General features: G+C 34.9%; 1 protein-coding gene across 2 annotated transcripts in view; it reads right to left on the bottom strand.

The window, feature by feature from the left end:
* The window catches only part of ttc13 (tetratricopeptide repeat domain 13), a 32,880-nt gene that overhangs the window by 10,128 nt on the left and 10,540 nt on the right, over nt 1-12,212 (bottom strand). The window contains exons 8-19 of one of the 2 annotated variants that reach the window (XM_067384624.1): nt 11,508-11,618; nt 11,256-11,338; nt 11,020-11,161; nt 8,558-8,732; nt 7,537-7,693; nt 7,224-7,354; nt 6,961-7,093; nt 6,750-6,842; nt 4,390-4,473; nt 3,202-3,286; nt 2,628-2,737; nt 1,182-2,026 (exon numbers count right to left, since the gene is read on the bottom strand). In XM_067384624.1, the coding sequence (XP_067240725.1) occupies nt 1,984-2,026; nt 2,628-2,737; nt 3,202-3,286; nt 4,390-4,473; nt 6,750-6,842; nt 6,961-7,093; nt 7,224-7,354; nt 7,537-7,693; nt 8,558-8,732; nt 11,020-11,161; nt 11,256-11,338; nt 11,508-11,618 (1,347 nt within the window). In that variant the 3' untranslated portion in view covers nt 1,182-1,983. Of the gene's footprint in view, nt 1-1,181; nt 2,027-2,627; nt 2,738-3,201; nt 3,287-4,389; nt 4,474-6,749; nt 6,843-6,960; nt 7,094-7,223; nt 7,355-7,536; nt 7,694-8,557; nt 8,733-11,019; nt 11,162-11,255; nt 11,339-11,507; nt 11,619-12,212 lie in introns of those variants that run through there. The other variant, XM_067384623.1, reaches the window with a different exon arrangement.

Raw genomic sequence — 12,212 nt, 5'->3', positions numbered from 1 at the left:
ACAGCTTAAGCTGGATGGCCACTTCTTTAGAACCAGCTAAAACCAGCTCTGGCTAGTTTAGCTGTTTTTTTTCAGCAGGGTTTAAAGATATACTTTGACGCTGGCTTGATAAACCTTTGTCTAAATGTTTAATATGGTTTTAAAAAGCTTTCAGAATGTTTTTACTACATTTCTAGCACAGTTCTAACATGTTTTAACATGCTAGCATGATTTAGCATATTTCTAACCTGTTTTAACATGTAGTTACAGTGTTTTACATGTTGTTAGCATGTTTTAGCCCATTGCCCTAGGCTAGTTGTTAGACTTTCCTAGTCATAAGACAGCTTAAATACTCTATATGAGTTATGTGAAAGTTTTTACCCCCTCAAAGGAAGTCATTGGGAATTTGGTTCTGTTTGGAAGTCCGATACAGGAATTCCCTAAGTAGGATCAGTTAGGAAAGATATGGGACACCAAATTCAGAACACCCCGTGTCGAGTTTGGTGGTCACAGCTCTGGACCACTTTAATTTTAGAAATTTGGTCCAATTTGTTCTTAATTTGACCAACAAAAAGCTGCTTGGTTAGAAAGTGAGAGGTGCTTCATACATTACTATACTGGACAATGGTAACTTACCATGGTAAAGACCTCTCCACAAAACACTGCCGGTGTAACAAATTCACGACCCTCAAAGATACATTTTAACTTATTATTGTTAAAATATAAAGCAGCTTGTCATTTTGATTTCTAAAAATTAATTACCTCAAACTGCCCAGTTCAATAAATCGATTCAAAACTTAATTCAATCATTTGTTTGTGTCATCACTCAAGTCTTCATGTGGCATTTTTCACATATTTAAAATGTTTTTGTACAAATATTTTTAATAATAATATAGTATATTACTACTTATGATTATATTGGTGCATAAAAATGAGAATGATTAATATTTGTTGTGTTCATTTAGTGAAAAACAGTGGGAAAAAAAAATGCAGATATCATGAAGCACATACAGGTGCTGGTCATATAATTAGAATATCGTGAAAAAGTTCATTTTTTTTTATTGTAAATTATTTTTAAAAAAATGAAACTTTCATATATTCTAGATTCCCTACATGTAAAGTAAAAAATTTCAAAAGTTTTTTTTTTTTTTTACATTTGTTGATTAGAGCGTACAGCTAATGAAAGTCCAAAATCCAGTATCTCAAAATATTAGAATATTTACATTTGAGTTTCATTAAATTACCATCCCTATAGTATAAATTCCAGGTATCTCTTGTGCTTTGAAACCACACTAATGGGAAAGACTGCTGACTTGGCAATGGTCCAGGAGACAATCACTGACACCCTCCACAAAGAGAGTAAGTCACAGAAGGTCAGTACTGAATGGGGTGGCTGTTTACAGAGTGATGTATCAAAGCATATTAAATGCAAAGCTGACTAGAAGGAAGAAATTGGGTAGGCAAAGGTGCACAAGCAACAGGGATGACCACAAGCTTGAGAATACTGTCAAGTAAAGCTGATTCAGACACTTGGGAGAGCTTCACAATGAGTAGAATGAAGCCAGAGTCAGTGCATCAAGAGTCACCACACTCAGACATCTTCAGGAAAAGGACTACCAAGCCACTTCTGAAACAGAAACAACATCAGAAGCATCTTACTTGGGCTAAGTAGTAAAAGAACTGGACAGTGAACAGTGGTCAAAAGTCCTCTTTTCAGATAAAAGTAAATTTTGCATTTCATGTTGAAATCATGGTCCCAGAGTCTGAAGGAAGACTGGAGAGGCACAGAATCCAGGCTGCTTGAAGTCTAGTGTGAAGTTTCTGAAGTCAGTAATGATTTGGGGGGGGCTGTGACGTCTGCTGGTGTTGGTCCATTGTGCAGCCATCTTCCAGGAGATTGGAGCACTTTATGTTTCCATCTGCTGACAAGCTTTATGGAGATGCTGATTTCCTTTTCCAGCAGGACTTTAGTGCCCACAGTGCAAAAACCACTTCCAAGTGGTATTACTGTGCTTTATTGGCCAGCCGACATGCCTGACCCCTGAATCTATAGGATATTTTCAAGAGAAAGATGAGAAACAGTCGATCCAACAATATACAGATGATCTGAAGGCTCAATAGTTCCTCAGCACCACAGGCTGATCACTTCCATGCCACACTTCACTGATGCTGTAATTTGTGCTAGGAGCAAGTCATTTGCTGTAATATGTGCTGCCGACCAAGTATTGAGTGCACAAATGAACATACTTTAAAGAACTCGAACTTTTCTGTTTTGCAAATCCATTTTTTGATTGACCTTAGTAAATATTCTAATATTTTGAGATACTGGATTTTGGACTTTCATGAGCTGTAAGCTCTAACCATCAAAATTAAAATAATAATAATAATAATAATAATAATAATAATAATAATAATAATAATAATAATAATGTTTTACTTTACATGTAGGAAATCTAGAATATATGAAAGTTTCATTTTTAAAAAAAAAAAAACTAATTATATGACCAGAAGCCCCTCCACACACCTGCATATGGAAGTTAATAAAATAGAAAACATGGCCTAAACCATCCCATAAAATTGAAAATACACTAAAGATCACAAACTTTGAAGGCATAATATTTTAGAATATTTCAGGTGGAAGTTCTCACCGATCCCCGGTGATTGTAATGGTGAAACCGTCGTATTCTTTCCCAGAATCCTTCATACTGGGTACTTTAGAATTGACTGTGAAACCGTCTCTGGTTTTACTGTTGAACTGCTTCAGATATGAAAACACACACAGAAACATATCAGAGAAACTATCTTTATGCGGTTTATGAAAACTTGCATGTGTTTATTTTAAATGTGGCTATTTAAAAGTGTGAAATACCAATTGTAATTATGAACAGGCAAATAAGTATGAGCAATCATTTCCCATGTGTTTATCAGAGGCTATGACACTCACGATTAGATATTTTTTATGAACAGATTTAGTATTATTATATGAAAAATATGAATGGTGAAAAAATTAAACATATCTTAGACACTAATTACTGGTAATCTATTAGGATGAGAAAGATGTTTTTAGACTTTCATACAGTCAGACCTTGTCTAACCCAAAAGATTGTTAAAATTGAATTCGTTTAGCACACAAATTATCCATTTAATGATTTAGATGATAATTATTGCATTTAAAACACTGTTACAAGCAGCTGTAAAACTCATGTTTAACACTCATGTTACCTTCATGATGGGCAGCAGATCCTCCACTTTATTTACATTTTCCAGGGCCTGTTTTACTTCCTGAAGCCCCCGTGGGTTATACGCCCTGATGGAGAGAGGATACATTTAACAACATGTATATGGTGTATTTATAACTGGACAAAGAATGATAGATGAATGAATAATTTCACATGGTGAATAAATTATGTACCTGTTTGACTGGTGTGTCAGTGAATAAGCAGAGTATGTAAATGAATGAGTGATTCACAAAGGTTGTATTTATTTTATCAAAAATAATTACATTCATTACAATTTAAAATAACTTTTTCTATTTGAATATATTTTAAAATGTAATTTATTCCTGTGATGCAAAGCTAAATTCTCAGCATCATTACTCCAGTCTTCAGTGTCACATGATCCTTCAGAAATCACTCTAATATACTGATTTGATACTCAAAGATTTCTTATTATTATCAGTTGAAAACAGATTTACTGCTTAATTTTGTGGAAATCATGATACATTTGATTTGTTGATGATCATTTATTTGAAAAATCTTTTGTAACATTATAAATATTTTTACCATCATTTTTTATCAATTTCATGTGTCCTTCCTAAATAAAATAATTAATTTAGAATAAAAAAAATTATTTAGTAAAAGAATGAGATGTTTGAATGAATTAATAAATTAATGAGGTAACACTTTATAATAAGGTTCATTAGTTAAACTTAATGTATTAACTAACCTGAACTAACCATGAGCAATACTGTATTTATTAATCTTTGTTAATGTTAGTTAATGAAAATACAGTTGTTCTTTCTCTGTTCATGTTAGTTCACAGTGCATTAACTAATGTTAACAAGATTTAAATAATGCATTAGTAAATGATTAGTAAATGTTGAAATTAACATTAATAATGAACTGCTCTTATACAGCATTTATTTATCTAACTAATGAACCTTATTGTAATGAATGTGCAAGGTGTGGTAATGAATGAAGGTTGTGAATGAATGAGGTGTGTGTTACTGAATGAATGAATGAATGAATGAATGAATGAATGAATGAATGAATGAATGAATGAATGAATGAATGAATGAATGAATGAATGAATGAATGAATGAATGAATGAATGAATGAATAGCTTCTGCCAGTATTAAAAAAAAAAAAAAAACACACACACACACCAAAAAACAAACAAAACATAACTCACCCATGATAAACCAGTATTCTGTCTTTTACGAAGATGAGAATACTACTGAAATACTCCAGATATCTGATATTTATGATCTGCCCTCTGTGAAACAACAGAAAAGGAATTAAAACACTATAAAACAACCAAAGCAATCGGTTTAGGTCTGTTTCATATGGAAGCCCATTTCTGCCGCATAAGAAAAAAAAAAACATCATGCTCTGGTAAGTCATAATTATGATATAAATAGTCGAAACTATGACTAAACTGAAATATTGACGTCATAATATCAGTTTAATTCATAATTTTGACTTAAGTCAATATTCCAATTTAGTCATAGTTTTGACTATTTAAAGGTGCCCTAGAATTAAAAATTGAATTTATCTTGGCATAGTTGAATGTACATGGAAAAGACATACATTGAGTTTCAAACTCCATTGTTTCCTCCTTCTTATATAAATCTCATTTGTTTAAAAGACCTCCGAAGAACAGGCGAATCTCAACATAACACCGACTGTTACGTAACAGTCAGGGTGTACGCCCCAAATATTTGCATATGCCAGCCCATGATCCCAACATTATGAAAGGCATTAGACAAGGGCAGCCAGTAATGTTTGGATCTGTGCACAGCCGAATCATCAGATTAGGTAAGCAAGCAAGGACAACAGCAAAAAATGCCAGATGGAGCAATAATAACTGAGCCTCAAACTCGTTCGGAATCAATGTAAACATCCAAATAAATACCATACTTATGCGATTAGACACGTTGCATGACAAACACTTTGTAAAGATCCATTTGAGGGTTATATTAGCTGTGTGAACTTTGTAAATGCACTGTATTATAGAGACGTGAGCTCGATGGGAAGGGAGCATGAGATTTAAAGGGCCAGCAGCCCTGAATCGGAGCATAGTTAATGATGCCCCAAAACAGGCAGTTAAAAAAAATGTATTTAAAAAATTCTATGGGGTATTTTGAGCTGAAACTTCACAGACACATTCAGGGGACACCTTCGACTTATGAGAAAAACTTAAAAAAAACGTTCGATGGCACCTTTAAGTCATAGTTTTGACTTTTTGTAATTTTTTTTACTATAAGTATTAATTTAAACTTATGTCATAATATCAGCTTAAGTCATAATTTTTACAAGTCGAAATTATGACAAAAAAGTTGAAACTATGAAAGTCAGAATTATGACATAAAAATAAAAAAATGATGACGTGTTGATTATGATATATCATTTTGACTTAAATAATAATTATGACTTATCAGAGCATGTTTTTTTCCCCTCATGTGGCAGAAATGGGCTTCCATAGTTTCACACTACAACCATGATCAATGCATATTTTTAATCGGAATTTTATGCATGCAAGTTGACGCATTAAAGCCACATCAGCGTCATGTGTACCCTTAAAAAAAACAACAAAAAAAACATCACATTCTTATTTCCATGGCGACACGTTAAGCTCATCATGTGACATGACGCTGTATGACTTGTGTAGGTCATCGGTTTCTTTTGTTTTTATTCTTGTACTTCAAATATTGTTAAGTAGATTGTGACATATTTGATTTTCTGATTCTCATATGTGTGTCAGTAAATGTCTTGTGTTTTAAATACTTTTATAATGATCATGTTAGTTACTCGACAAGTCATTTTGGGCTATGTGGACCACCATGATTGTTTATGCTGGAAAGTCTAAATTTACACATGAATTCATCCAGTTCTCCCAAAAGTTATTGGCCAGTCAGCTTGGAGAAAAACAAAGAAACCTATATAGTTACAGCAAATAAAACACAATGTGAAATATATATTTGAAAGCTTATTTTCTCAATTATTATTGCAGCTTCCAAAGACGTCAGTGTGTATTTTTACAAACTATGAATGTTTTTGCTAGAATAAGCATTTGGTGGCTGAAAACACTGAACAGATGTGATATATGAGGAGTGTTGGGCATGTCCGTCTCTGGCTCAGCGCCAGCCAAAGCACAAAAGCAGATTTGAATTTAGCAGTTGATCACGTGATGCACTGAACGTTCTAATCACACCAATGTGATTGTATACTTTAAAGGGTTAACATTTACAAGAAAAGTGGATTTTGCTGGGAATCAAACCTATTATTTTGCCCCAGAATTTTAACATAAATGCTTGAGCACTTTAAAATCTAATGAATTCTGATTGGCCACCAATGTTTTTATCATTCTGAAAGTGATTCCACTGATATTGTTATCTTGTATCGTTATCGTTGTGGCACGGAGAATTAGAACATTTATTAAATCTTTATCATCCTTGGTGTGAACGGCCCTTAAAAGCTAAACAAATTTAATAAGCATTTAGGACTGGCAGCTTTACAGAGCAAATGGCACATTGAGGGCAGATACAACACCTGATGAGGTTAATGTGGTTGTTAAATCCTCTGCTAAGACTCCTGGCAGGCATCTGATCCAACCACAGCACAGGCTGGTCTGGATCTGCAATCCTACTCACACCCGTGAACATACACACAAATCAGCAAAGATCAATCATCAAGCCTAACGCTTGGTAACACCCTCAACAGAGTCGTGAGAAGAGCTCAGGCACGTTGGCTGGAATCTGACCTTCTCCATTTCACTGCGATGTCAAACATGTCTCTCCACTGCAGCTGTCTGGTCTTTCCGTTGACTCGAACCTTCGAGTTACTCCAGGTGCGCTGCATGGCCTGCATCACCTCTATGGTGGCCAAACCCATAGCTACACAAGACAACGCAACATTAAAAAGGCAATTCATAAATACAATGACTTGAATACATCTATGATATTGTATGTTTTTTCTTAAAAAATTATTTTATTTTATGATTTAGTGATTTTCAAGAGCTCTGACCTCGGTGTATTCTGAGGTTTGGTAGGAACCCTAATGTGTCGTACTGCATCAGTGCGCCGAGGTGATCGGCTGTACAGATGAGCTTCTGAACCTCAGCAGAGTAACTGTCAAAGTTCTGAGGTAGAACATCTCTACAAGACAAAGAGAGACAATGTAGGAATAAAAGAAAGTTATAATTAAAATAATAATAATAATAATAATAATAATAATAATAATAATAATAATATACACACACACACACACACACACTGATATCCAGTTAATCATACATAAATTAGATTCAAATGTGCCCGAATCCCAATAACAAACTCACTTAATATGAGGCTGAAGTCCAGGCTGTTCTTCATAGTCCTCAATGAGGAAGGGAAGATTTTTAGCCCAGTGGTTTTTAAAGTTTCCAGGCAAATCCTGATCAACATTATACTCCGCAACAGGTACATCCAGATGAGAGTGTAAATAACGGGAATATTCTATCACAAAAGAAAGAAACTGAGGCATATTTCAACTTTAAATGGTGTATTATCTAAAAAATTAATATATGAGCTTCCGTTTAAGCTTCCGCAAGAACCAATGAGGTTCATTCTCGTGTGTTACGCAGCACGTTTGTGCTTCCGCTAGAAATAATGGGAATATTCTTTCACAAAAGAAAGAAACAGATGCATATTTCAACTTTAAATGGTTTATTATCTAAAAAATGTATATATGAGCTTCTGTTTAAGCTTCCGCAACAACCAATGAGGTTCATTCTCAAGTGTGAAGCAGCACGTTTGAGCTTCCGCAAGAACCAATGAGATTCATTCTCAAGTGTTACACAACACGTCTGAGCTTCCGCAAGAACCATTGAGGTTCTTTCTTGTGTTACGCAGCAGGTTTGAGCTTCCGCAAAAATGAGGTTAATTCTTTCTCGTGTTACACAGCACATTGGAGCTTCTGCAAGAACCAATGAGGTTCATTCTAGTGCATTACGCTCAATTCAAATGGATTAGTTTTATGATCTCTATAAACTTTTTGAAGCATCAAAAAAGTCAGTTGCATAGCTCTCAATAGAGAGACCGAATTCTCTCAGATTTCATTAAAATATCTTAATTTTGGTTTCAAATATGAATGAAAGTCTTTTCATTTTCGGATAAGCTAACCTTTTAAATATTTACACCCCTACTACAGGATTCAGCAATAAATACTGACAGAAGTCAGTGTGATTTCAATGTATTTTCAGGCCAGTTGCCAATCTTGATGAACAACTGAAATAGAGAAGCAACTGAGAACTACTGATCTGTTAAGCACTATGTAATGTTTGATATAATCAAAGTTATTAAAGAGCTCTAATTTCTCACCTCTGAGATATTTGACTTTGAGATATTCAGAGCTGGCTTTTTGTCCCAAGAGAGGGTCATTGAGCATGACTTTCGTCTGAGCTTTAATGCCCTCGTAGAACTGACCCATGGCTACATGACTGAGACCCTTCATGTACTGACACACCTCATTATAGGGCTCCAGCTGTAGACATCTCTGAAAGACAACATGATAAAGACACTACTGAAACAAACAAAAAAACAACCACAAGACACAAGAGCACATGACAGCAGATGACACACATCCACCCGTGAACTGTCAACATCTCATCAGAATAACTAACTCGTTTTGTGATTCAAAACAAGAAATTAATAAAACAATACAAGAAATACAAGAAATAAAAATACTGTGTTGAAATAAACAACCATGTATAAGTGACATAATAACAATTAACTTTTTACTTAAAAAAAAAAAAAAAAAAAAAATCAATGTTATTGATGTTGCAAAGAGGGAATTGCACAACTCTACACAGGTCATCCTGACCAAAGAAAGTCTAGCTGATATTCAATAAGGAGTCCAACTGACGCAAGTGAATCTCCATTTAAATAAACAATAAAAGTTTGTAAAAAAAATTTGGCAGACCTAGCCCTTTAAGCTCTATGGACAGCATCTATGATTGATGTAGTCATTTACCACAGAAGATCATTTTGACTTGTCCCTTAGTTTGGAAAAACACAAAAATGTCTATGGTATTCCAGAGGCTTTTAAAGCAGAAAATGTGAAGCTTGTATTTCTGTTAAAGCTTATATGAAATTACATTATTCTTCCTTATATTCATTCTACTTTAAATCAACATTTCCAACTAAAAGTAAATATTTACTGGGAAATAATGTACAGCAGGACTTGATTTTATCCATCATGGATATGTGGCCATGGTTACATCAGCAGTGATGAAAAGACATAAACAATTTACCAAATTTTGATAGATTATGAAATGTGCACTAATTTATCCTCAACATTTATTAGATTAAGTAAAGAGTCTACTCCGAACATAAAAGGTAATTACACCATGTCTGAATACACAATTCTGATTGGCTGGAAGGTGTGCATTAAATGGTTTAGGTAGTTCCAGTCAGTTTAATCACCGTTCTCTATTGATGCACTGCTTTCACTTAAAGGAACACTCCACTTTTTTTTGAAAATAGGCTCATTTTCCAACTCCCCTAGAGTTAAACAGTTGAGTTTTACCGTTTTCGAATCCATTCAGCCGATCTCCGGGTCTGGCGGTACCAATTTTAGCATAGCTTAGCATAGTTCATTGAATCTGATTAGACCGTTAGCATCGCGCTTAAAAATGACCAAAGAGTTTTGATATTTTTCCTATTTAAAACTCTTCTGTAGTTAAATTGTGTACTAAGACCGACAGAAAATGAAAAGTTGCGATTTTCTAAGCTGATATGGCTAGGAACTATACTCTTATTCAGGCGTAATAATCAAGGAACTTTGCTGCCGTTCCATGGCTGCAGCAGGCGCAATGATATTACGCAGCGTCTCTCACATACGTCTTCATGGTTGCAAGGCACGTTCCCTGTGCAAGCAGGGGCTCACGGGCGCTGCGTAATATCATTGCACTGCTGCAGCCATGATACAACAGCAAAGTCCCTTGATTATTACGCCTGAATGAGAGTATAGTTCCTAGCCATATCAGCTTAGAAAATCACAACTTTTCATTTTCTGTCGGTCTTAGTACACGATTTAACTACAGAAGAGTCACGTTTTAAATAGGAAAAATATAAAAACTCTTTGGTCATTTTTAAGCGCGATGCTAACGGTCTAATCAGATTCAATGAACTATGCTAAGGTATGCTAAAAGTGGTACCGCCAGAACCGGAGATCGGCTGAATGGATTCGAAAACGGTAAAACGCAAATGTTTACCTCTAGGGGAGTTGGAAAATGAGCCTATTTTCCTTTAAAGAGTGTTCCTTTAAGCACACACACACACACACACACACAGAGATCGGAGATCATGCTGCGCACACACAGAAACATTCAAGAGCACAGAAACTTGTTATCGATGCTGCTATTAATGAAATCACTAAATTATATTTCTCATCAACGAGGGGGGGACATCACTGTTTTTGAAGTAATTAAACTCACAGCTTCATACCTAGTAGAGGTGTGAATTACCTGTGCACAGACACAGGTAATTCACACTCACATCTCTCTCTCTATCTAACGAGACACAACTAACAAAAACATTTTTACCCTCATGGTCAAATATTGTGCTGCAAACATCAGTAACAGCTTATCAACTTATCAACGTTGGCAAATGACCATGGTATAAGCGGGATCATCCACGGCTAGCTGTGCATTACATGATTTGAATGCTTTGTGCTGGGCAGTTCTTTGCCTCCACATTGTGCATTATAATTGTTTAAAGCACAGCTAGCCGTGGATTATCCCTTACATACAACACAATCGGGACACACATGTTTGATTTACCTTAAAGTTGCCGATGGCCTCTTGCAGGCTGCCGTGGTGGTACAGCATCATTCCTCTGAGCTGGAGCGACTGAATGTGGTTCTGATCCAGTAACAGAGCTTTCTGGAAGCTATCCATAGCATTCTCAAAATCACCCAACTCCCTGAACACAAACACACACACACACGTAAATTGGGTCCAGAGGAACCTTTGAAAGGACTGACTATTAAAATCATCATGTGTCAGTAACACCACACCTGTAAGCCTGGCCCAAGCTTTTATATGCATCTATGAAGTCCGACTTTAATTTGAGAGCTTCTTTAAACACCTCTATAGCCTCCTGCATGCGGAAAACAACATTCAGTAGTATCATAGACTGTAATTTTTGTCAGTTATAGTCTACTGCCCAGTATTCAGTCCATATCTTACATATAAACTGCATATGTTTTTTGAATCAGGGCGGTCTGTATTGCAGTTTGCGATTTAAAGTTTTTTTGTTTTTTTTTTACTTTAAGGAGACCCCTGTGGAAGAAGGTCAGCCCTTTATAGAGCATAGCGATGGGCTGGTTCTTCTTCAGCTCTAGAGACTGCTGGAAATCATCCATGGCTGCAATATAATCCTGAAAAACAAGGAGAGAAAGGAAGACACCTTTAAATCTTATTCATCAATGAGCAATTAAAAAAAAATTATTCTTATTTATCAACAACTACTTTTATTCAGCAAGGATGCATTAAATTGATCAAAAGTGAAGTAAAGACTTTGTTTACATTGTTAAAAAATCAATCGTTTTTCAAATAAATGCTTTTCTTTTGCATTTATGTTCTTCAAAGAATCTTGAGAAAAAAAAATTCATCATGGTTTCCACAAAAAAATTAAGCAGAAAAACTTTCAACTGATAATAACAAGAAATGTTTCTTGATCTTTCAGAAATCATTATAATATAATACTGAAGACTGAAGTAATGACACTGAAAATTCAGCTTTGCCACCACAGGAATAAATTACATTTTAAAATATAATCAAATACAAAACAATTCCTTTAAAATATAATAAAATCTTAACACAATTACTGTTTTTACTGTCTTTTTGATTGAATAAATTCAGCTTATCGACCCTAATCTTTTGAACAGTTATCAACAGTCATTAACAATTATCCCTCTAATAATATAATAATGAATGTGCCAGATTTGACTTTATGTACGGAAGAGGATTAG

Source organism: Chanodichthys erythropterus, chromosome 4, assembly GCF_024489055.1.
Source record: "Chanodichthys erythropterus isolate Z2021 chromosome 4, ASM2448905v1, whole genome shotgun sequence".
Taxonomy (NCBI): domain Eukaryota; kingdom Metazoa; phylum Chordata; class Actinopteri; order Cypriniformes; family Xenocyprididae; genus Chanodichthys; species Chanodichthys erythropterus.
This window is presented reverse-complemented; position numbering and strand designations above follow the sequence as displayed.